A 26,234-nucleotide genomic window follows, 5' to 3' on the forward strand; every position below is an offset into this window, starting at 1 on the left:
TTAGAAGCCAGAAATGGAAAAATAAATTCATAGTAGATCATTTATTTGCGGTAGGTTAAAATACACAGACAAGGAGGACGCTGAAGTTATTACTGAGATTATTTTTGCATCTGCAGATAACATGAGTGACATTCCATATACCAGCAATCTAAGAGTAAATGAGAAGTTGTTTGCATAAATACAGACACCAGAATACAGGTAGTTTCACAGTTTTAACAGCAGTATGTTACAACTTTACACTTTAAATTACTACACCAGAGTTTGAGTAACATTGGTTATACATCAGCAGTGGTCCCACTGTTCAGAATGCAGTCAGACTGAAGATGAGAACACAGCAAAAACTTGAAAAACAACAACAAAAAAAGGCCCAAGTCATGGCTTCTGGGAATGATGGGTACTTTCCCCTCTATTGGGAAAAAGTTAGAGCTTGTTACCAGACTAATGGATTTTCCCCAAGTTCAGTAACTGCACTTAAGAGCAAAACTCCCCCACCCTACTCCACTCAAACCGTTCAAATTCTTTTCTGGAAACAAAATGAAACAAGAGTAGAAAAAAAATAAAAGGGTGAGAGACAGTATTAAATACAGCAGGTAACATATGGAATATCACGAGTTTTGGTTTTTATTAGAGTAAGTTTCTATTCTTATTAGAACAGTTGCTTTGCACAGTTTGACCTGGCAGCTCTATGTCTATTTACCAATGGCCTTTATACACCAAAGTCCCATTTGTGGCTGTCCTCTGTGCAGGCTTCTGTCTTCTTGAAGTGACATTGAGGCAATACTGCAGGTTCTCACATGGTCATGTGCTCTGGTAACACGTAGGATATGTCATCCCACGGGTGACGGTACAGACCTTGCTTCAATCTCTTCTGATCCAGGTAGTGTCCTAAAACAAAAGTGGTTTATCTTACAAAATTTCTGCTCCTCCTCCATCCCCTAGCAGGAGGGAAGGGGCAGGAGTGTGGCAAACTTACCAATGAATCCCATACTCCTGCCTAGTACAAAGATGCCATTTAGGGCTCCTATATCAATATATTCATCTGCTTCTTCCCTGCAAGAGAAAACAAAAAATAGATCCTCACAGTGATCTATTTAAGGCACCAGTCTTAGGCTGAGGCTGCTCTAGTGCCAGCAGCAACAGCCAATTAATGTGAAAGCTTCCTCCCACCAAGTCTAGGCTACATTTCCCTCACCATTCCTTTTGAAATCCTGGCACACAGCTCCCATCATTTTTACAGGACCATGCCTTAGGAGAAACAGCCCACGAGGCACTCACCGTGTGAAAGAGCCACAATTCCTGAGTACATCAACAAAGGCAACTCCAATAAAGCCATCTACATTCAGGATAAGATTTGGTTTCTGCAGGAAATAAAAAACACAACCCCATGAAGATGTTAACAGTGGCAGATGATGCTCACCTTACAACATCAAGGGTAATTTGAGCACTGCCCACAAAAGCCTTGTGATAGAGGAGGCTGTTCAGCAACTTGAGCAAGAGTCATGCTTGATGTGAATGATGGAAAAACAGCCCCAAACAAGGGGCCTGCATTTGGTTCAAACCACAGAGATTATCTGCCACAGAACACACACGTGCTAGCTCCAGATACACTGTGGACAACACAGGCAACGGGTTTTGGTTTGTTCAGCCCTTTCCCAGTGCCCAGCAAATTAACTTCAGCATTACCAGACTGTAGTTGTACTTGTCCCAGAGTCTACCAAAAGACAAAAACCCAACAACAATTTATGAAACGTTGCAATTAAAATACAGTAGTAACCCCATGTCACTTATCCCCTAGTAAGAAGAAGTGCTCAAGAGGAGAGAAATAATAGTGCATTTCACCTTTGAAGTTGTAATTTTTTCTACTTCAAGTGCATAGTCCAACAGTGGTGTGGCAGGGAAATGCTGCTTCACGTAGTCTTTGAGAATCTGAACTCTCATATCTGGGTTATTTATCTGCAAGTTAAAACACATTCCAGCTATTGATGTTGCCTCTCACACAGGTACTTGGCATAAGCTTTACTATTTGTAGGTTTAGGATTTATAAGTCCTGAGAATCAGGTCAATAGCTGCCTCTGAAAGTTGCTATTTTTTTTTCCCTATGTTTTTTCCTTCCCTCCCTCTCCCTACCCCGTATTAAAAAACCAAACATACAAACCACAAAACCCCCCTATACTCCAGTTTATAGTAATACAGCTTTCTTACAGATTTGACTCTGTGTCCAATGCCCATGATCAGTTTCCCTTCTTTCTTCATCTTATTCACAAACTCCATAGGGATAATCCCACTGTCAAAGGCTTTGCTGAACATTTTAGCTGCAGCATCCAGTGCTCCACCAAATCGGTCACCCTGGGTGCAATACACAAAGGAAATTATAGACAAGGACTCCACAGTTAACATCCAAAACAAGCACAAGATTATTTTCTCATTCCTGAAACTGAAGTCAGGGACCTGGGAGAGATTTATAGCTCAAGACAAGTGTATGTAGCCACTGCACCTCCATTAGAGACAGAGTGTGGGGAGAAATGCAGTAAGTTTATTTTATTCACATTTTTACTTGTCAGTGTTGGAAGATACTAGGCAGCCATACAGGGACAATGCTGACTGCAATTTGGCCTCTAGCAAATATTTTTAGGCTCCAATGAGACATCAAAATAGTCTCACTCACTAGAAAAGTGGACTATGATTTAAAACCTAGAGCAATGAGCTGTTAGATTTGAATTCAACAGAAAGTGTGAGAACAGGCAACACCATGGCTCTGCAGCCAATCTAAATCTTAAACTAGCAGTAATAAAACCTGGACAGAGCTATGAGTAGCAAAGCTAAATCTTCTGGAGCTTAAATACTTACAATAGTAAGAAGGCCTGAAGTGAGACTGGAGACAAGATCCTTCCCAGCCCTTGCACAGACAATGGTGTTGTGGGCTCCAGATACAGCAGGTCCATGATCTGCTGTGACCATCAAACACATCTCAATGAACTGGCAAGCATACTTGGGTAACCTGGGCAAGGAAGAGACTAAAGTCATTTATTGTAAAAACAAAAACCTCAGTAACAAGATACTTGGTGTTACACTGGACAGTGGCTTTTGGTTTAGGCATATGCTTGAAAGAAGCAGAACAGAGACAGGGAGCTGCAGGGTCACAATGCCCACCAGTGCATCCCAGTGTCCATCTCAGAAATCAGGTTTTCATTTGGTTTCCCCTGGAGCTGCCTTGCTCAGAGCTGAGGGACTGGTTTGTAGGCTGAGTTTGCACACACTCAGCAGACTGACTGGGGAGCCCTGTGGGTCCCCTTGAGACCAGTTCTGTTCATTCTGTTCTGCTGAGCCAGAGATCCCAGCAAGTGCCAAGAGTGCTTCTAATGAAACCATGAGCAGATGAAGGCAGCAAAATTCTGCCATTCAGGAGGTTTCCTGTAGGCTGGTTAGCAAATGTATGTAAACTTCCCAATCTTTCCAGAGCTGAGGTGACAATATGCTAGTTAGAGTGTGTGAAACAGGCCTAGAATAGAGAAATTTCCTCAGTGCACCACAGAACTTGGGGAAAACTTCACCCCAAGACTAAAACATACTCTTTGAAGCCTTGAAATGCTGATGTGGTGTCAGAGAAGGGGCTACAGAGGTGGCATTTCCAATGAATGGACATTCACAAAGGAATCCTGGACTTAAAGTCTCACCTCCTCTGAAACCAGAGCAAGCCCAGAACACCTCCAATTCCCATCTCCTCTTTGAAGACCTCGGTGATGGGCATCCCAGCATAAATCAGCTCCTGACCTCTCTCATCACAGATGCTTGTCATAAAGGAAGCTGGTTTGCGGATCAGCCCCAGCTCCTGGAATCACAGCATAAAAAGATGGGATTTTAAACATTTCACATCAGAATCAAGGGGCAGTAGGAGGCTCAGTGGTCAAAAAGCAGTGCCTCAGGCTTGCCCTCAGAGCAGCTTCCACAGCCTAAAAGCAGCACAGCCAGTGAGGAGCTCACAGAGAACACTGTAAAGCACAAGATAAACCCCCCAGGATAAACTTTTACCAGCGTAAGTGTCCAGAATCTTAGCAATCATCCTGTCTGGTTTATAAGGAACCAAAAACCAGGTAAAACAGCACAGCTCACCCTTGCCCAGGAGTAATCCATTGGCACAGTTGGAGGAGGCACTTCCTCAGCTGGTTCAATCACTCTTTTGGCCACAAGATCCTGGTAGACAGACCTAGGGAAAGAACTCATTATTAACCCATGTCCTTTTAAGAGATACAGGTGAGATGGTTTTAATCTAGACCTTAAAACCCCAAAATTGATAGAAGTTGCTTTCCTTAAGCAGGAATACATTCCTTTAAAAGGCTAGAATCAGTGTCCTAACAGTTTCTGTCCCCTCTAAATGTGACTTACTGAATGACCTCTCCCAGCTCATCAAAACTCCGAGGAACAAACACACCAGCTTCCTTCAAGGCTTTGTTCTTTGCAACAGCAGTTTCAGAAGCCTGGTTGGCACAAGCTCCAGCATGGCCAAACTGCACCTACAGACAAAAGAAGAGACAGCAGTAAGGAATACAAGTGTTCTGCCTGCAGAGTAAAACAGAATCAAGAACTGACCAGGAAATGGGTGGCAGAGGAAACCCAGTGGCTGCACATCTGCCTTCTTTTCTGGGCTAACAGAACTCCTGATCACAACTGCCATCAGTACTCCAATACAGAGCATTTTATGATCTGAAATCACTCCAGGGTTTCCCATTGACATTTTGCCTCTCTAAATTCCCTCACTCTCCAAAGCTGCTGAACACAGATCTTTCCCATCCCCACTCCAGAAGCAGGGTGGCTATTACAATCTGTGGCATTCCTGCAGAATCCCTTGGAAATATCCAGAACCAGACTGCAGAAACACAAAAAGCTTTTACCATTTATATTTAACTTCTGCAATTAAAATTGCTACTAGCAATTCTGGAAAGTTTAGGCAAAGTAAAAGAAGTTGGGTTCTTTCTTCCCATCATGGATATATATTTATTTCCTGTATTTTTCCCCATTTTTACACATACCTCTGAAGAGAACATGGTGGCACAAGTACCAATGCACCAGCACACCACTGGCTTGGTGATACGACCTTCTTTAAGACCCCTGCAGATTTTATATTCTTCTGTGCCTCCAATCTGCATAAACAAAGAGCTGACTTAGTTAAAACTTCACACTTTTGTAGAAACCAGCTCCAAGATGCACACAGAAGCATCACTTGGATTTTTTTCCCTCCTTTTGCATTGAATAACAGCTGAAGCCTCAGAACAAAGCCTCCTTGTGTTTTTTGTTGCATGTGTTTTTGTTTTAAGCAAGGGAGACTATGATGCTTAGAGAAGCATCATGGAACACTATGTCTTTTGAATAAAGCAGCATGAAATTAAAATTAAAACATTCCAGAACAGTATGAATAGCTGCCACTTCTCCTTAGCATCCCTGCAGCTGGGTCAGATGGCTCCAAAACAAAACACTTGGGTATTTTTCATATAGGAGCAAACTGGTGTCACTCACTTCTCCAAGCACTACAATCATTTTCACTCCTGGAGTATCCTGATAACGCAAGACATGATCCATAAAAGTTGAGCCAGGATATCTGGGTAGAACACAGGAAAAATGGGAGAAGTTAAATTTGTTTCAGAAACTTCTCTAAAAGAAGAAAAACTAACAGCCAGCCTGCCCTTGTTCCTCCAAATCACTAACAACTGTTGACTTAAAAAAAAACCTGGTGTTTTTATTGAAGATGCAGACTCCTACCTGTCCCCTCCAATGGCCACCCCTTCGTAGACCCCATCAGTGGTTCTGGAAATGATGTTGTTGAGCTCGTTGGACATTCCTCCAGACCGTGACACATAAGCCACACTGCCAGGACGGTAGAGCTTTGATGCTAAAATATTATCCAGCATGCCTCCTGTGTTGCCTATTTTAAAGCAACCTGGTTTGATCCCACCAACCTACAAAAAGATTAAAGATATAAAACCCTTTAAAACATGCTACATGAAACTAGGAACATTGCTGCAAGACAGCCTTGTTGGTAACAGAAGCAACAGAAGACAGTAACCTGAACTTAAAGTGAGAAGCATGAGAGACAGAATGAATTGTAGGATATATTTTATCCTTCAGAGAAAGCTGATGTGAAAATTCAGACAGATGGACAAGAGAAGAAAAAGAAGGTCAACAATACTTACAGTTGCAGGCCCAATGATAGTGACTCCTTTCTTATCAGCTGTCTTGATCAGTTTGCGTGTCAGAGCCTCTGGAATGCCCTCAGCAATGATGGCAATGGTGCGGATCTGCATCCAGAGAAAGAAAACCATCACTGTTTGACCAGCCCACAGTAACCACTCCCAATCAAGAGGTGCAGAGTTCCCCTTACACAAGCTCCACGACCAGCCTGTGGCACTCCACTCCCCTCCTTTATGGGGTTAGAATTGAGGGATTTGTCAGCTAAACTGGACAACCAAGCCAATTTGCTAATGCCATGGTACTTTAGGAAGCTCTGGTACCCTGCTGACATGATCTTCCTTCTTTTGTTGGGTTTCTTCCCAGCCCCTCACACTCACCTGTGGATAATTCATGGTTTCAACAGTGCTGTCATAAGCAGAGCGCAGAGATGCAAAGTTGATGAGAACATCCACCTCTGGGTGCTTCCTCATGGCATCAGACATGTTCTTGTAGACTGGGATCAGGATTTCTTTGTGGCCCCAGTAGAACTTCTGCCTGTGGTCACCACTACAGAAGAGAAGGTGAAAAAGCCTTGAGTTCTAAGGCTACTGGAAAGACAAAGGGATACACAGTGCATGCAGAGAGAGGGGTTTACAAACCCCAGTTCTCAGACACCAAGACTGACTGCGAGACTCACTAGCAAGTGAGCAGACATTGGGAAATAGACCATACTAACAGCAGAAGGTTCTTCAGAGCATAGAACAGAGCAGCATATGGAAGGAGACGGGCTAATGGGGACAGAGGCATCCAGCAAGGTGAATAAGCTTCCCACAGTGAAGTTACCAGAGCCTCAATTCTACTCCAAGCTGGAAGACAGAATGAGGCACAGAAAGAGCAATGAATGAGAAGCATGCAAAGCTGCATTACTGGGCTGGAACAAATACCAGACTGGGGGAACAGGAAATCAGTATCTGCTGTGAACAGCCAGGACAGCAATGTGGGGGACAGCCAGCTTTCCAGTTCTGCCAGTGTGAGACCCTGCCCCACACTTGGGGGGAAGTACCTGTTCTACATGACAGATGCTCCAACTGGAAATTCACTGCAAATCTGCACTGTTCAATCATTTAAGAATCTAGAGATATCAGCTGTGTTCCCAGACTCTTGGCTGGTCACTTGTACCACAGCATTTCAAGTTTTGCCAGCCTGATTTCCTCCAAAAGGTCAAGAAGGATCTAATAATTATAGGTATCTCTTAAAACTTTTAATCACTAATGCCATTTCTTCAGTAAACAACTGGAATACTGCAAGGGATTGCTACTCCTCTCAAAGAGCTGCAATCCTCATCAGAGCTGCAGACTAACAGCACAAGGCACTTAATTGTCACGAGGCAAAATTCTCTGCAGGACAGCAGCTGATTAGCAGAAATGAAACCTCCTACCTTTGATTGTCTCAGCAGCAGGCCAGACAGCCACTCCCTTGCTTCTCAGTACCTGCCCTGTTTGACAGGGACATTCACCCCTCCTCATGGGGTACCCTAACAAACCAGCTCATGCCCTCCTGTGCTCTGGAGGTTCCTCCTAAGGCAGTTGAAAGCCCCAGCAGCCTCTCTCATCCCCATGAGCTTGCAGGGATAAGGCATGAAAACTCTATCCCACTGAAGAATCCACATGCTTCCTCCTGCCTAAGAAACTACTGCCACTAGAGGAAAGAGTGAGAACAAAATGAATTTTCTACTTCATAAATTTTGTTTGCTGCCTGCCAGACTGCTTTAATTTATTGGCAGAGCTGCTCTGATTCTGGCTAATATTTGGAGGGGAAAATTCCAGCTGCTGCAGGCACAAATCAAGATGTCTCAGACAAGCAGACAGAAGATGGGTGGAAGAAACCTTGCACAGCCTTGCTGCCTCTGCTGAGGCAGTGGGCTGGTAAAGAAAGGCCAGCAAATAACACCTTCCCCACTTGCTGAGGGAAGGGCACAGAATTTGGACACCTTTTGAAAGAGAATGAAGTGGGACTTAAATTCTGTGGCTAACACTGAGCTCTTTCAGCATCCTGAAATCAATGGTTGAGGGAAACAAGAAGCAGACTGCAAAGCCAACCTGATGGTGGGAGCACAGAGGGTGTTAAAGCAGAGATGTAGACTTGGGCAGTAAAGAAGAGCAGGGCCTGATAAGAGGGGGAAGCCAACAGAATAATTTGAGGGAAGCAGCTGGAAAGATAATGCAGTCAGCACAGGCTACTCACGTGAATGGATAAACCATGGCAGCTACAGAAGGTTCATCCCTGGAGCAAATGTAATCAAAGTCCAACATTCCTTGCACAGCCCGTGTCTGCATCCCCCAAATGATGGCTTTGGTGTGACGGCTGAACAGGGTTGTAGCTTTACCTGCTCACAGAGAGGGGGGCAAAAACCAAAACACATTCAAAATGTACCTCTGGGCAAGGCAAAAGCTGAAATTTTGCTAAATGTCTGGCTCAAAGGCTCCCTGATGAGCATATCCCCCTCCATCCAACCTGAACTCAATAGGTGAACTGCAGGATTTAGTAGACACACTGTTCAAATTAAGGAAGAAACCTGTGGGTGAAGCAGCATCCCCCTTTCCAGGATTCTGAACACAATCATCAGGTTTTAGGTTTCACAAAATTTCACTTAATCATGGGGGGAACTAGTGTAGGAGAGAAGTGAAAACCACCTCTTCCTCTGCTCACGTGGGACATTCACATTGCTCCCCGGCAGTTTTATTCTGAAAAGCTAAAAGAGGAAGGGAACTTTGAATTTTATGTATTTATGTATGGCCTACAGGCTGGGAGAACCACAGGAGGTTTGCTTCCTGTGTTTGTCAGGGCACTACAGTAGAGTGATAGGAAACAAAAAGAAAAGCAGGAAATGGAAGGGACAAAGAAAGCAAAGGAGCTTTACACAACTCAGCTTTTGTTTTCAGGGTGTTTTTTTAATGATCACAATCCAACACAAACCTCATGGCTCCACGAATTTATATATGGCCCAGAACTTGGCTTCAGGGGTCAGATTTATAGGAAAGGCAACAGTTCAGCTACTGAGGATGGACTGTTTGCTTAATAGTCTTTACACCACTTGTCACACTGAGCTCCTCCCTTTGACTCCAGGCAGAGTTAACTTTAAAACTCTTAAGAGCCAAGAGCTGATTCAGCTGCTGATCCCAATTCAGTCTGCAGCTCATTTCTTTTTGGCTTTGAATCCGAGGTAAACAGCACTGGGGATTACACAGGATTACTTAAACAGGATAATGTTGGTCTGGCTGTAACATGAAATCAGTCACTGTTCTCCAGCACTACCTGTTTATGGCTTAGATGACTTGTTATTAGGAAACTGCCTACCTTGGAAAATCCTTTATCTTCCAAGGGGGTAATATTAGTATTCATAGAAATAAGAAAATGAAAGCAGAAAGATGATGCCATTGTCTGAGACCACACTAGGAAGTCCCCTTTTAGTGTTCCTCCTCTAATGATGGGGAGATGGCTTGAAACTCTACTTTGACCCTGATTCAGCAGTTTATTCTCATCCAGCACAGAGCTCAAGAGAGTGCTTAAAGTCCCCATAACTTTGCTGAGCACAAGCTTTAGTAGTTTGCTGAACTGATAAAGCAACAAGAACATTCAATTAATTCAGTGACTTTTCTGTGCCCTTCAAAGCTCATAAGCACAGCACATTTGAAACAAATGTCAGATATTGGGTATGGTTAGTGATTCCTTCTTTCTGAAAGCAAAGAGAACAGAGCTTTTCACTACATGCCTAGGTCTGGGTGTCTCCATAATGATCTGGGGGGGAAGAGGAGAAAAATTAATGTTTGAGACCTGTCCCTCTCTCCCCCAGAAATAAGAAGCTTTTGTGCAAAGGAGTATGTGATCTGCACTTGAAAAAACAGACAAAAAGTTCATATGGTGTTAGCTAAATATGATGGGCAGGAGAGAAGGACCAGACAACACTGCAAACTTTGAGATAAAAAACAGCAATAAAACCAAGAACTAAAAACCATCATTTGCTAGCAAGGCCAGGCACATTCAGCTAGTCACACGTGTCCTACCTGAACCAGGTCTTGGAAGTGGGATTGAATCTGTTAAAGAGAGAATCAGTCATGCAGCAACACGACAGAGCTGGCTGCTGTCAGCCCAGCAGCAGGACACTGTGTCAGGGTGCTGCAGCTCCCCTCCTCCCCACAGCACTTGGGCCTTTTGGGTTTTGAGCTCTCTCCACTGCGATTCCTCTGCAATTTTACATTTTGCCACCTAGAAACTTTTTGCATAGCCCAGCACAAACATTTCAGGTTCAGGTGGCAGAGAAAGTATTGTCCTACTTCATATTCTCTTTTTTTGGAACAGAAGAGAGCTGCTGGGACTCATTTCCACTGCTGGACTTACCAAGAGGTGCTGCTGGCTTTGCCTTCTTGGCCGGAGCACTGCCATCTGGTTTGGACTCTGAGAAGGAAGCTGTTCTGCTGGGGGCTGGAGTCTGAAAAATTCAGAAGCCAAGGTAAGCCCTGGAGCACGTAAGGAGGAGATGGCCCCTGTGGCTATGGGAATCTACAAAGACAACTCCTGAGAAGCAGAGGGCAGGGGCTCACCGAGGGGCTCCCACTGGCATTGAGGAGGAAGTTGGCGGTGTGGGCTGCGGCGGGCGGCTGGTTGGGGATGGGCCGGTGGCCCAGGGCCATGCCCACGATGGCAGTCATGTGAGTCTCTGTGCCAAAGACATGGATGGGGATCCCAGTGGTCTTCCCTGTGGATGCATACAACAACAGTCAGCCCCAGGTTGGGGGGAAGGAAGGAGATGAGCTTCTGCCAAAGCAAAGCGTTCAACCGTGGAAAGGCTCAGCGGGTGGAAGAAAAGATGCAAGATCAGAACTGAGTGGTTGATCCTTACCAACTTCTCCCATGACACGTAATCCTTCCTGGTAGTTCGGGCCCCCTCTTCGCACAAAGATCCTCACCTCATGCTCCTTCAGAGGTCCTTGGTAATCCTTAATTGCCCTCACAATCCCCTGAAAGAAACATGCAGGAGAGGTGAGCTGGGCAGCCTGATGTCTGTCCTGTCCCATCATCTCAGGACCTCCTGGAAAAGATGCACTGCCAGCCGCAGCACAACACTGAGCTGGGGAGAGTGGCTCAGGGTCAATGAACACAGGTGTTTTCTGAACAGTCTCTTACCTTAAAAGTGGCTGCAACATTGGTGAAATTAGCAATGCTGCCTCCGATGATCAGGATTTTACCTGAGGGAAGAAATATGCATAAATAAAACTATTCTGAGAACACAGTGTACTGTAAGATCATGAAGCAGCATAGGCAGTGCTGCAGTTCAGACTAGCCAATGTTTTGCACTAAGCTGTGTTTAGCAGAGCCTGGAAGATAAAAGCTTTGTGTCAAACAGAAAAATTTCAGAAAATCCCTCGAGTCACATTTGCTACACAGAAAACCACAAGTCCTGTCTCTGAAGCAAGAGCTGACAGAAACCCATCACAATTTCACTCAAAAGAGAGCAATACATTAAAATCTGTCAGAGGTCTAAGCATAGTAATATACCAGATTTGTTCATTTCTTTCTCCCCCCCACAGACAGCTTCACAGCTGAGCAGTTTTGAAATTGCTTACTTCCTTACCTTTAGGGTGCTTCTCTTTTGTCATGAGGGACAGAATAGTTTTGGCATAGTCATAGGTCTGTTGCTCACTTGGGGCTCCTGAGTATTCCCCATAGTTAGCCAGTTCATTCACACCCCCCAGGTCACAGATGGTGTCACTGTAAAAAAAAAAAAAAAGTTAAAGACATTAGTTATAATTTGAGACACTCTAAAGGTCTTAAAGCATTCTGAGTTCCTGGTAAAGTGGGAATTGTAAGAGATCATGCTGTCTGACAAAACCAAAACTGTTCTCCTCTTGTTTCCAGCCATGATTAATCTTGTTTTTTTCTGAGATATGATGGAAATTCAGTGACTACCACAGCAATGGTATTACCTTTCAGCCAGCTTGTTTCTTTCCAAGTCAAACAGCAACCATATCTCAACCTGACAGAATTATCATCTCTGGGGAACACTGTTCCACAGCTTGGTAAGACATCTGCAGAGTCCTCATTCTGAATAGGTCCCAAACAGTTGCTTTAGCAGAGTCTCTTTTCCAGAAGCTGCATCATTTATTTCCTTCCAGCACTGTGAATCCACTCCCCACCCTACAAACCTTCTCTCTTACCTGTAAACCACAGAGGCACCACCACCAGCCACCATGGTCCAGATCCTGCCTTTGGGGTTGAGAATAGTGAGCTTCAAGCTGGCTCCACTCTTTGCATCCAGGTCAGCAATGTAAGCTTCCTGCCAAGAGAGCAGCACACAACTTCAAGTTCCTTCTGCATCCTCCTTTTCCAGACCAGAAGGTCCATCAAGACATGCAGAGCTCCCACAGCTGAGGGGAAAGCAGAACTACAAACACCAATTTTTTAAGCTTCATCTCTCAGGGGCCAAGCCTGATCTGTATCAGGTGTTCTCCAAGGCAGAACACTGAAACTGAACTGGATATAAAGAGCTTGCACCATTCTCTCTGCAACAGATTCAAAGGGGATCAATCTGAGTGTATGATCACATTTTGATTCCTGCTTGGAAACAAAATCAGTCCCTCCAAATAATACACTGTCTTTACAAGGCCTGCTGGCTTGTCTCTTACTTGTTCCAGGTGAAGTCACAAGTGATTGCTATAAATAAATTTGACATTACTTAATTTGTAGAATGCAGATCCAGAAGCAGGTTTTTCCAGTTTGCACATGAAAAGCTTTGGAAATGCAGCTGACTGCTGGTTGTGTTTCACTAAGCTGTACTACACTGGGTCTTTTCCTCCAGTGCTCAGCCAGCCCTGGGCATCTCCAAGGCTTTATGGTTCCACATAGAGCAGTCACAGAATTAAATGCCCTCTGAACTGAAAAATCTTGTTCTGACCTTGTCTGGAGACTGAGACCACAGGAAATTTAAAAGTCAACACACCCATGGCTACACTCTCTCTCTGGCTGTGCCTCAGCCAAGAATGTAATCACCAAGAGAGCTGTAATTTGGCTCAATGTGGTGTTCCTGCCTCAGAGTGTGCTGGCCTGTTGAGAAGCACTTCATTGAGAGGTCATTAAAATTCTCAGCAAAGACATTGCCATAATAACCTTCCTAGTGACTTGCAGGGGGATGATTCAGAGGGACAAAAACTGAACTAATCCTTTTAAGAGCAAATTGAGTTAAGTGTTGGCATCCAGCAAGCTACATGGAGAGAAACAGCTAAATGGATTTCCTGGCCACGTTACAAAAACCTTCCCCATAATTATAATTATTAAAATGAAAAAGTCAGGACAGAAATCCTTTTGCAGACAGCACGACAGTCACTTGAAATAAGTAACAGAACAATTAAGGAGAAAGCTCTATTTTAACAGTTTCTGAGGTTGCTGGGAGGCAATGTGTGAAGTGGTGCTTATGCAACCAGCACTCCAAAACCAGGGAATTCTGAGAAGGAACAGCCATGTAGAACTTTACAACAAAAAGTTTGCCTGCAGGCCTCTTCTTGGTCATCACTTTTCAGGAAAACTGATGTGTTAACATTTTAATTTTTCCTTTGAAGTTTGAGAGATGGTGATTATTTTCTCTGGATTCATGCTCACACACAGATTTTGCACAGAACTGGAACTGGAACACCAAGGGAGCATCAGCTGCCATGAGGCTGTCACTAACCAGTGCTCCACCAAAAATCAGTGGTGCTGATGGGGCAGCAGTGCAGGAAAGAACCATACAAGGAAGCCTCTAAAAGTAAGAGAGGTTTGGCAGATAGCTGAATGAAGTTAAACAGAAACCTCCATTTAAAAAAGTCAATTCTGAACTGAAGAACTGAAACAACTTTCCAGCCGAGATGGAAAGGAGCTGCAGTTCAGAGTGTGATGAGAAGTCCAACTACTACAGCAACCTCTGCACAAACTCATCATGGACTGACTGGAAACACAGCAACAAAACCCATTGGAAAACCTCAGTACCATGAGCATACAAACAATGAGGAATTAATTGTGCAGTGAGCTTGAGAAGGTTGGTACTTGCCTCTGGGTAAGCTTCCCTGCCAAAGGGAGGGGGGAATTCCACATCCCCCCATTTCACTTTGCAGATATAGTCAGCAGTTGCATCAATCTTTGCAGCCAAATCAAGGATGTAGACACCATCATTAGTCACCACTGCATTTGCCAAGAAAAACAAACCAAACAAACATATGAAAGTTAGTTCTCTTTTGTACAAAATTACAAAAGCCAGGTCACCTTTGCTCTCCTTCCTCCCCACTGGTCAGCCAGATTATTTACCTAACCCTTAAGAATTAACTAGGGATCACGGTCATGGCCAGGCCCTGGCCCTGCTGCTGTTTTGTTCTGATCCAACAGTATTATTTTTATAGTTTGAATTCTGACTTAACACCCTTTTCAATAGAATTTTTCATTTCCATCAGGAAATCAGATAACAGAACAGTGCAAAGAGTCCTCATTTTTGATTTATTCAACTAATAGCTTCAGGACACATCACAGTCATTTTTCTACTACTTTTGCATATGCCACCTGGCACTGTTGTGAACTACATAAAAAAAAAAGAGAAGGATAAAGTACACATTTCAATATTTTGGAACAGAAAGTCCCACTCCCAAAAAACTTTTGTTACCTAATGGATTGATCTCAAGGTATGTGAAATATAGATCTTCATAAAGGTTGAACAGGCCACAGATGAAGCTAGCCAAGACACTGCAAAAAAAAGAAAAAATTTAAACAGAGATTCATTAAAGCAGCCAAATATAAAGCACAGCCTGCTCTGCTTCATTTATATCAGGGGCAATCTGCAAATCTACTCTGTCTCAATTTCTTTCATTCTCATTCATCTCTTCTGGAAGAAGCCCAGGTGATGACTCAAGGGAAGGAAGAAGACCTTGATGAATCATCTTATACTCCAAACTCTGCTGAGAACACAGTTGCTCACAACCATCAGGCTGATGTTCAGTCTGCTCAGTCTCCCCCAGAGACAGAAATTCATCATTGATTGTCACTGTCACATCTAAGCTTCCTTATCTAGGATGGGGAAGAGGCTGCAGCAAACTCTTAGTGCCAGGCTTTTTCAGCCAGAACAAAGCCATCAGTGATTACATTATGGTTGGTAAAATCAGGACTCACATTAAGATAATTAGCTATAAGCATCTAATTAAGGGACATACAGAAGAAGGTTTGAGACCTACAGATAAGCTTGCAGTGTGCATAGGAATATCAAGAGAATACCCTCTTACACTAGGCTAGAGTAAAAGAGGGCACATTTCTGATTTAGCAATCAGATTCATATCACAATTTTACTAAATAAAACAAACTTTTATGCTGGCACAAAAGATCAAAATTCATTGCATCTCTAATGTCTCAGAGGTCAGGACTTCAGCAGACTGGAAGTGTTCCTGTCAAGTGATGGCTCAAAGCTCCATGAACACTCATTTTGAGTTTGACAAGAGCCTTGGAAAAAGTCAAAGAACTTGGATTTAGGATGCATGGCATGTTTTTGAGAGGAGCAAGAAGGGTAGGAGGGCAAGCTTTGGGGGGAAACAGAAGAAAGGGACATTGCACTGAAACAGAGGAGAGGAGCTTCTGGGTGCTTGGCCATGGCAGGAATTGGGCAGCTGTACTTACTCCTTTTTATTTGATGGTGCATGCTGCAGGAGATGTTTCTTTACATCTGATTCACTGAGCTTTTCATCCACTGCCACAAGCAACTTCTGAGCTTTGGCATCAACATCTCCCACATCCACACCCCCCTCGTGGTGGAAGAGCACATAGTCCCCCTCACGGGCAGCATATATGCACACATAGAACTCTTCCTCCTGCACAAACCCAAGCACAAAAATCAGCAAGTCACACCCAGAGATGACCTTGAAGAGGTGGCTCTTGTGTCAATGCTGGGGAGGGGGCAACTGAGCCCATCACTGAGCTTTCCAAGTTCTTTAACAGCACACTCCAGAACCTCTGCTTTCTCCACTAGCTCAACCCAAATATGCCACATGCAAGTCAGAATAGGCTGAAAAGCACTTTGTTTTACTTGGTGTACTAACCTGCTTGTGAGGGACGAAAGGTTCAATCAGGAAATTCTTTAGGAGTCCCCTAGCATTAGCAATCTGTAGGCAGAAACCAAAAAAACCACCAATAAATGCTTGTTCAGTGTCAACATTTCTGACAGCATAAAGCAAGCTCTGAGAATTAATCAATGCTGCTCTAAAATACCTTCCTTCCCAGCACCCCTCCACCCTGTTTCTGGGGAACCATCCTCCTCCAGGACAGCACCCAGCCTGGGCTGCACAGCCTGGAGCTGGAGCCAGCAGCAAATCAATCACAGGACCCAGGCATCAGTTTCCTTGAGGCAGCAGAACTCCTGGAACACAGCAGCAGGGATGGCAGCAGTTTCCTTATCATTAGCATTGCAGGGCTGTTCCCAGGAGAATAAATATTACAAGCCAGCTCCAAGTTAAAATGAGGACTTGAAATAACACAGTCATCAGCCAAAACACACTGGTTGGCTATAGTAAGAGGACAGTTTTATGACCATTTTTATACTTTTCTTCTTAAACCTGCCTTGGGGATTGAAGTGAATGAGACACAGCACTTGAGCCATCAACTGCTGACTCCCAGGAGGAAAGGATTTTCAAAATAATACAAATCCCTGCTGAGCTCCCACACCACACAGGAGACTTGGACAATAACAGAGACACCAAGCTGTGCACTCCATCAGGGTTTGTCATTTATCAGTGCTCATTTACCAGCAGGATGTTCATTCATGGGAGAGTTTCTCACCTGCTCTGGCATAACATGTATTTTAAACCACAATGAGCAGGAGAAACACCTGTGCAGCAGCTCCTATCATGCAAGCAGAATGGACAAAGTCTTATGGTTTTGTTGTTAAGGTGGCACTCACCGTGGTCTCATGGCCCAGACGTTGTTTGAGCCAAGCCTTGACCTGATCCAGAGTGAGGTTAATCCCAACCAGTCCAAGCTTCCCACGTCTCTTTATTAACTGATCTGGCTTCACCACCAAACGCTGCAACATTGTGCAAGAGGGATTAAAAGAGAAGCATGAGAAAACTGTTTTGGTCAAGTGTCTCTCTGGAGATGGTCAAACAAAAACTTAAAGAAATTCTGTACAGCAAATATCTTTTTAATCTTGTGGCAGATCCATCTCCTGGTACAACATGCCTGCAGGTTTTTTCTGCTGTATTTTGCCTTTTTTCTATTCAGATATGAGTATACAGAGTGAGATGACAGTTTGCTTTGGCTTTTTTTTTTTTCTTTAAGTTTGATAACTCTTCCAAAGCAGCTGTTAGGATGGGGCAACTGTACTCAAAAAAAAAAAAATGCAGAAAAGCATACAGGATCTCATCAGTTTTGCAAACTATCTTTGCAAGTTGCATCATTAAATTAGTATTTCTCTGTGGGAAGAGGCTTATGAGGAGAAGCTATCAGAGACACAGCAAGCAGTCAACTTTCCAAAGAAAGGTCCTGCTACAGGAGACTGGCTAGGACCAGGGGTCCCCCACATATAACAGACAGTGGCTCTTGTTAATATACCTCAGTAAAGCTGTTCCTAAGTAACACACTTATCCCTAGCATGCAAATATCTTTTTATTTTTTTAAAAAAGGAGTAGGTGCCATTCTCCTGCACATCTGGTATGTCCTGTAACTTCAGCAAGGTACAGTGGGGAATGAGAACAGAACATATTGCAGCACAGAATGCTGATCATGATCATTCTGCTGGACTCTCTAGCCATTCCTAGCATGGCAGGACTCTACCTTGGAGGACAGATGAATCCTTGCAGCCTTTTCTGGCTTCCTGCAAGTCTTTTTAGAAGCACTGCTGCTGCTATCTTCCAGCAATTCTATCATGCAGTTGAGTATGGAACATTTAATTACTCAGTGCAAGGCTGCCATCAGTCAGCCAGTAAAAGGTCTGTGAAACATTCATGTCCTACCAACCAACAACTTAATATAATTAGCCACTGGAAAGGAGCCAGCTTGGACAGATAATTAAAAGAGCTCTGGATATTTTTCTCTATAGAAAGTGCATTGCTATGTAACAGAGAAATAAAAGATCTTCCATAGAAAAAGCAAAAAAACTTTTTCTCCCTGTCACTTAGCTTGGACACAAGAACCCCAGGAGTCTCCTAACTGAGCATAAACAGTAGTGCTGGAGAAAGCACTCCCTGGTGTCAATTAACCTCCTTTACCTTCTGCATGGTTACCAGAAATTTCTTCTCTGCAGATACCTCTGCTCATCTATTTTACAGACCTTAAAGGCATTTTATAACCAGCCCCCCCAGAAGGCAGCAGAGCAGCCCCAAAGCAAAGGTTGTTTCTTCATCAGTGTTGCACTGCAGAGCAGGGTCCTTCAGGAAAGATCCTGAGCACAGCTCTGCTCACAACCTGCCACAGCATGGAATGCTGAGCCTGGCAGGGAGCAGCCAGGGCTGGGGAAGGGACAGCACCCTCCTTACCTCACTCAGAAGCCAAGGGTGGTCCTGGGTGAGCCGTGCCCAGTCAGTGTCTGCGGTGACTCGAGCATACTTGAACCGGTTCTGGATAGCAGAGGATGTGCAGATGTATTTGTACAAGAACTCCTTCCCCGTCTGCTCAGAGATGGCTTTGGCTGACATGGCTACCTAGTCTGAATGGAGAGAGAGAATAAAAAAAAAAAATAAAGAAAAAGATTGAAGTGATCAGGAACCAAGTTCACTTCTCTCAGAAAACTCCCAGTCGCCGGCTCAGTGCAAAACAAAAGCAAATGCAGAGCTGGGGCTGTGTCCTCATTATAAAGGTGTCAACAAAACTCACCTGATAAACAAGGACTATGCTGTGTTGCTCAAAACCTTTATCCTGAGCACTGCTTTGGTCCAGCCTTGCCTTGCAGGGAGAACCACAATCCAGGCAGCTTCTCCCAGCCACCACTGTGCCCTTACCAAACCTCTCAGCTCGGAACATCTGCCAGGGCAGCACTCAGCTAAAGCAGTTTATGTCAAATCTTACAACACCCCAGGCTTGCTGGGACATCTCTGTAACACCATTTCTTCCTGTTCAATAACAGGGAGTGACAAGGCAATAGGAGAGTAAAGCTCTCCAACTTGCTTTCTTACAGCATGCCACATTTCCAGTCTGTACCTAACTGTGGGCAAGTTTTCAGTTCCCCAAACCTTCTTCTAAAGAGAAAGGAAAATGTTGCCAATATTACCAGAAGTAGGACATTTACATGATTTCATTATTTTGTTTCAGAATCTGTCTTGGAAGAAGCTTCACACCCTATATAGTAAGATGCTCAAGACAACAACAACAAAAACATTAAGGTCAGACAGTTTGGTGCTTATTTTTGGTTTTGTTGTTTTTTTTTAAGAAAAAAATATTTTAAATTAATTCTTATCATCTCACCTTTCCTGGGGATGGCTTTCTTCTCTTTAAAAGTGTACTCTAAATTGACATAAGTAAATTATTTCTTATTTCAAGGCTGTAGTGTTTTCCTGCTATGAAGCAACAAGGTCATAGGTATCAAAGATGCATTTATTTTTAGCTGCAGTAAACATCTGAATGAACACTTCATCCCAGTGAACCTGTCTGCATGTGTCAGACATCAGAACTGAGTCCTGTGATCACTCAGAGGTCAACAAGTGGTTTTGATTTTTGAGGGGTCAGGCTGCTGACAGAGAAGCTCAAGCAGTGGCTTGTGCTGCATTCTGAGTGACTGGAGGTCATCTCACTGTTCCCCAAACACAGACAGCGTGGCAGGAAACACAAAAGCAAACTGAGGATGGTTTCTGGGAGAGCTGCAAAGCAGACAGACACCAATACAGAAAAAAAAGAGCTTGGATTCCATCTGAGTATCTGGATAGGGAAGTATTAGAATGGCTCAGGAAGACCAACTAACTGCCCATGCACCACAACACAAATCCACCACTTTAAGACCCACAGAGAAAAAGTTGACAAATTCCACAGTTATTTCTTGTGTTACCTGCTGGGTTATAACCCCTAACAATCAACTGGGTTATTCATCCCACCAGCAAGCACAGAATATGCCAGGGAATAACTACCCATCATCAGAAAAAGATCTTCTGCCCTAGAGCAGGAACAATGAGGTTTTGTAGGTCCACCCCCCTCAAAGACACAGAATATTTATTCTGCAGAAAACAGCAGTAAGGAAGCAAGCTACATTCTCTCTGTGCCTCCAGCATGAAATAGGTTGGGCTAAGTAAGTTCTGTTATTGAAAGCTGTTAATTAGACTTAAGAAACAGCAGTCAAATTTGCTGCTAACATATTTTCAAACACAAGTATTAAAATAGAAAAAGAGAAACAGAATGGGCAGAAGATGTTAAACAGCATTCCTGCTTCCAGATAATTATTATTTAAAAGTCCAACAGGGTTGCAGTGCAGCTTCCAAATTACTCCCATTTCAAAACAGCATCAGGCAATGTTTCTGAAGCATCCTGTCATCCTTCATAGAATTAAAAACTGATTCTTGTGGCCATAAGTGCTTGCACCTGATATTCAGTCCACTGAAAATAATCCCCACTTTGTTTTTATTACCCCAGTGCTGAAGGAGCCTAAGGAACCTAAAGAGAAGGAAGCTCCTGAGAAGAAGCCAAAGGAGATCAAGTCCATTTTGTTTCTGTCCCTGAAAAGCAGGATACACACTCTGCCCACCCTTCCCTCTGATAACCCAACAGCCTGCACAAACTGCACTCTGAGGCTGCTGCTTTGCTTCACTGGCATTCCTAGAAATATGTAATCCTAGATACTGTGGGAATAAAGATCTCAGGAAAACCTGAAACAGTTTAGGGAGTGGAAGGGGTTTACTGCATAATCATCTTTTGTAGGCTGCAATCTGGCTGCAAGCCCAACACAGACACTGGGGTTGGGGAAACTTTACTGCATCTCTTCTTGGTGTTAAACCAAGACAGGATAAAGATTGTGACTAGAAAGAAAGGGAGGTGAGGACAAAGGATTTAACACTGAGGAAATCAACCTGCAACAGAGAAGCAGCCCTGGCCAGAGCCACAGCTGCTTGTGCTCATGGAACAAATAACTATTTGCTGGACAAAATTTTATTGCCCACTGCATCTTTGCCCTGCAAACATCACAGTATGGTAGGAGAATAAACTGTGGTGTAATCTGCACAAAAAATTCAAATAGTAGCAGAGTTGCTTTGGCTGCTTAATCTTTATTAGCAAGGAAGCTGCAGGAGATGCATGGTTTAACTATTGGAAACCAACAAGAGTTTGCAGCAAACTAAATGTCAAGTGGGTTTGCAGAACTGTCCTCTGCTAATTTTGGCTCAGTTTCATGGTATGATTCAGAGACAGCTTTTTTTCTTAATTATGAGGCACTGTCTGTCTCAGATCAGTGTCAAAAGGAACATCCCAGCTTCTCTGACTGAAAGCTTATGATCAGTCAGCCACTGGCTGGCTACAGGGGAGACCTTCCAAAGCTACAGAAGTGGTTGGATGTTGGGCTGGTAGCTGGCAGAGCTGCAAGAACAAAAAACCCCAACCTTATTCCACAAGCATGCACAGACATACTCAAATACCACAACCACCACTCTGCCACCTTCTCTTCCCAGCACACACATGCAACAGTAAAGCATCTGTACTGTAGTCTGAAAACTTTCCATTACAGCTTTTGTTTTAAAGCAGTGCTATTTCTGAAAGCAACTCCTGCTCCCAAGTTACCTGTAGCTATTTAAATTTCCCTGGTAGGAAGCTAGAATACCCTTGCTTTCAAAGCCTTTAGAAATCCATCAACTGCTGACTCTACAATATGCTAAAGGCTGGTCCCAGAGAAAAAGTGTCACATTTCACTGCAGGAGAAGCAGATGGATAAGAAAACTGCAAACATTCTTAATCTAAAAAAAACCCAAACCCAAACCTTAAGTGTTTATCATTTCTCCAGGGTGACACAGAGTCCCTGAACAATATTGCAGACATTGGAGTGATCAAGCTGATGCTAGTTATGCCAGTGACCAAGATGTACTTGTGGGAAACTGGACCCAGGACATCCCAAGACTCTTTAAAAAGAGTGCTGTATAAAAAACAGTTGGAACACTGACATGGAATTGCTTAAACTCGAGGGACACAAAACACAGGGATGTTGGCACAAGGCATGGCACTGTGAAGCTGCTACTCTCTTAAATTTTACTGTCCCTTCTTTATGCCACTACATTCTGGTGCTCCCTTAGTTTCTCTCCTGATTTCATCACCTCATTTTTGCAATACTACTGGGGTAAAGAGAGAAAACCTAGAGAATTACTGCAATAGCAGTAGATGAAAAATTACCAAATCCTTATGCCAAGAGAACAGCAGAAATGAGGCTGTTCTACCCTTTATCTGCCCCTGGTTCAGAGACATTTCTTAATTATCAGCAAGTCTTTATTCATATCCCTCACTCATTCTTTTCTGCAGCTCCAACGCTGTCTCTTATGCTACAGAGAGCACAAAACAATTGCTTCAGTCTACTGACATGTTAAGCTAAAAGATCAGCAGGAAAAAAATAAATCCATAGGGATTTATTTTATCCAGCAATTCCTAGCTGGATGTGCCAGTCCCTCATCAACCAGAGGGGCATAATCAGAGCACAACCCATTAACTGTCTGCATCTGTCCTGCAAACACCAAGCAGGACCATGGGCTGCAGGTCACCAGAACTGGAGGAACAGAATCTTTGCAGCTTCTCAAGAAGGGGGCAGACAAGAAAAACAGTGTGATGGTGGCAACAATTAAAGAGCTGGATGTTGTGTTTCTGTGACACCAGAGACCAGCTGAAGGGAAAATGCAACACAATCCAAAGAAAAAGTGATGGGGAAACAAGAAGAGGCTTTTTGACAACAGAACCTGGGTAAAGGCTCCTTGACTCCCAAAGAGGTCGAATGATGTGGCACTACTCAGCACAATACAGTTCAGTCTGCAAGGGGAGGAAAAAAAGAGACATTGATTCAGTTTATTTTTCTTTAAACCCTTTTTGGTTTCAGAAGCAGAACTCCATGAGCTTCACCAGTTCACACAGAAGATGGCACTCACCCATGCAATTTACTTTGAGCCAGCTCAGTACCCTCCTCCAGTCATACCTGAACGATGCTTTTGTTGGGAGACAAGAACTCCCTCTTCAGTAAATATTTCATGCCATCTCTTCCAAGAATTATGTCAACAAGGTCACGCTGTTAAGCAAACTTCTCCCTCCATCCCAGGTCACTTATTAACACAGTTCAAGATCAGCCAGTATTTTCAGCCCACAGCAGCATGAAAAGTTACATCAGCTTTCACCTGGCAAACACGTGTGCTTTCATCAGAGGACAGAGAGAGGGCTCAAGAGGAGAGGCCTGCAGCAGTCAGCCAACTCCACGGGTCAAGATACCTTACGTTGTGTTACGAAATGCCTGGCACCATTCTGGTGTGATGCAAGCAGGTGCACTCAGTGAGGTGCTGAGTGCCTTGGATGCCCAGCTCTGGGGAAGGTCCCCTAAAGATGGGGAACCTTGAATGAAGCAGCAGCCAGGAAGGGGAGCAGAGTTAAGGCTAACAGAGAGCAGCAGACAGTCTGTGGTGAGCCTCTAGTGCCACAGTGGGGTAGTTAGAATCCTGTCTTTAAAGGCTGCCTTATTCTGCAGCCTTGGGGAAGGTCTTTAACTAGTTGATTCCTCAATTCCTTCCCTGTGTCACTTGCAAATTGGACAGTGGCCACTGTGCTCTGCCCTGCGTGGCTGGGCAGGAGTCCCAGCTGGGGCTGCCCTTGGTGCCAGGTCCCACCTCGAGCAGAGCAGAAGGAGCAGTGGTGGCTAGAGGATGGAAAGCATGATCTGTGCATGTTCACAGACCAGTCTTCTGCAGGGAAAACACTACAGGGCTGGAGAAACAGCGTTAGACCTTAGAGCTGACATTCTGAGCTCCAAACCTCGTTAAGGAAACAGAATCAATAGTGGTAACTATTGATCCACAAACAGTGGATGTAGGATGCACAACAGAGAGAAAAGTCCACACGAAAGGAAGAGAACTACCAAAGCAACAAGATAAGAGATAAAAAGCTGGAAATCTGCCATTTCACAGCTCCTGGATCTGTCAGATCCATTCACAGGGAGCAAGAGAAACAGGGGCTGTGCACCCTCCTGTGAGCATCACAGCAAGGATGGAAAGAAACCCCAAGGCAGGGGGAGAGGGGTTCGTTCTGAAGAAGGGATGTGCGTGCTGCTGGCAAAGGTTCTCCTGGGCAAGGGATGGAGGGAAGGAACGCGCCGAGCCGAAGCCTGGCCCCGCTGCTGGCACAGACAAGGGCCCTTTCCCAAGTCTCTCAGGAAATATTTGCGCTGTGTTCATCGCAAACACACCGCCCCCGGAAGGTCCCGGGAAACCCAGCCCGCACCCGACCGTCCCGCACCCTCTGGCTGCCGCTGGAGCCGGACGGCGGTGCCTGCCCCAAGGTCAGGGGCAGCGGGAGGAGCGCGGGGCCCCGGACCGCTCCCCGCTCCGCTCCCGGCTGAGAACCCCCTACTCGAGGAAGCCCCGGGCGCTTCCCGCGGGCTGCAGACCGGCTCCCGGGACCCACCGGCTGTACAACAAGCTGCCGGGGGCGGCGGGGACCACCGAGCAGCGGTACCGACCCCCGCGTTCCCCCAGCGAGGGGAGCGCAGACATCCCACCCCCCCCCCCCCCCGCACGCCCGCCGCTCAACCACGGGGCGGCTGCCCGCCCGCTCCCGCCAGAACCCCAGAGGCAGCGGCATCCCGCATGCCCGCACGGGAGCCGCGACCACCCTCCCGGTGCGGGCGGGCAGGAGCTGTCGCCCCCGGTACTCACCTGAGCCCCGCTCGCCCGCGATACCCCGCACCCTGCCCGCCGCCGCCGCCTTTTGTTCGCTGCGGCCTCCCCGGCCCATCGGCCTACGGGCGCCGCCGCCTCCCATTGGCTGCCGCCGCCGCCACGTGCCCCTTGCCTGAGCGGCGGCCGCGCTCCTATTGGCTGCCGCCGGTGGGGCGCGACCGCGTGGCCTTGTGGGAGTCGTAGTTCCGCCCCTTGCTCCCGCCCCCTCACCCCCACCCCCACCTCCCGGGCCGCCCCCGCGGCCGTGAACCCCCGGGACCGGCGAACCGAGCGCCAGCGCCGCTGACGTCAGACCGGAGCAAAGGGACACGCCGCCATCACGCTCTGCACCGCCCCGACCCCCCTTGCCCTGCCCCGCCCCGCCCGGGCCCGACTCCCTCCCCCCCCACATCGCCCCTGCCCTCCGCACCTCCCCGCCTGCACCTGCTCCCGTTGGCGCCGCTCAGCACCCGCCCATCCCGCCCACCCCTCCTTGCCTGCCCGCACCTGCACCCGCCGGGACCGGGCCCTGGCAGCGTGGCAGAGCCGGGCGTGCCCTTCCCAGCGCCGGGGCTGCCTGAGAAACCTCCCACGGGGGTGTTGTACCCGCAGGGGAGGGTGCGGGTGAGGCCCACGGCGGGGAGCGGCAGGCAGCAGCCCCGCACATCACCACCGGAGCACGATCCCCGGCAGGTGCTTCTCAGCGGGGCAGCAGCAGTGGCGAAGCCTCGGGCAGGACGCAGCCATCCCAGCTCCCTGCTCCCCACTGCCCCGTGTCCTGTCGAGCCTCTGAGTGCAGACATCGCGGTTCTTCCACTTGCCAGAAATAATCCTCGCAGTCCTTTCTCCTCTTGTATTTCCAACGTGTGACTACCGCACCCATCAGCAACACCAAGGGGAAGCACCTTGGGGTCCCGAGGCAGGGTCCACTGTGACCCACACCACACTCACACCAGGCCCGCAGCAGCCACATGGAAGGGGACCAGGGACATGATGCTCCTGCCTGTCTTACCGGAGAATGCGTCACACCCAGCTGTGCCAGCGAGGAAAGTCTCTACGCAAAAACAGTTACCAAACGCTTAAACTGTCTGAAATTCTCTGCCCAGCTCCCTGGGGATAGGGGTGTGTCATGCTGGCCTCCCACTCCAGGGCTCAACTGGTGCTTGTCTCAGCCCCTGGTCCTGATGCACTCCCCGCCCTCCCACG

General features: G+C 45.9%; 1 protein-coding gene across 9 annotated transcripts; it reads right to left on the minus strand.

The window, feature by feature from the left end:
- Nucleotides 1-22: 22 nt before the first annotated feature.
- ACLY (ATP citrate lyase) lies at nt 23-26,058 on the minus strand. Of its 9 annotated transcripts, none has more exons than XM_030465963.1 (29): nt 25,026-25,102; nt 18,696-18,865; nt 17,123-17,245; nt 16,266-16,328; nt 15,847-16,037; nt 14,846-14,925; nt 14,243-14,373; nt 12,378-12,496; nt 11,795-11,931; nt 11,347-11,408; nt 11,063-11,180; nt 10,764-10,918; nt 10,561-10,651; nt 10,227-10,256; nt 8,407-8,548; nt 6,561-6,729; nt 6,186-6,290; nt 5,755-5,951; nt 5,512-5,593; nt 5,028-5,138; nt 4,384-4,511; nt 4,111-4,204; nt 3,675-3,829; nt 2,848-2,998; nt 2,203-2,346; nt 1,840-1,953; nt 1,276-1,358; nt 974-1,050; nt 23-885 (listed from the first exon to the last, which is right to left on the minus strand). In XM_030465963.1, the coding sequence occupies exons 2-29, from the start codon at nt 18,852-18,854 to the stop codon at nt 791-793; spliced, it is 3,306 nt and encodes a 1,101-aa protein (XP_030321823.1). In that variant the 5' UTR covers nt 18,855-18,865; nt 25,026-25,102; the 3' UTR covers nt 23-790. The 9 variants fall into 9 exon arrangements, with proteins under 9 accessions (XP_030321823.1, XP_030321829.1, XP_030321827.1 ...); XM_030465969.1 differs by lacking the exon at nt 25,026-25,102 and adding an exon at nt 26,041-26,058 and having other exon boundaries at nt 109-885; XM_030465967.1 differs by lacking the exon at nt 25,026-25,102 and adding an exon at nt 25,536-25,553 and having other exon boundaries at nt 109-885.
- Nucleotides 26,059-26,234: the final 176 nt, after the last annotated feature.

Source organism: Calypte anna, chromosome 27 (assembly GCF_003957555.1).
Source record: "Calypte anna isolate BGI_N300 chromosome 27, bCalAnn1_v1.p, whole genome shotgun sequence".
NCBI classification, from domain to species: Eukaryota; Metazoa; Chordata; class Aves; order Apodiformes; family Trochilidae; genus Calypte; species Calypte anna.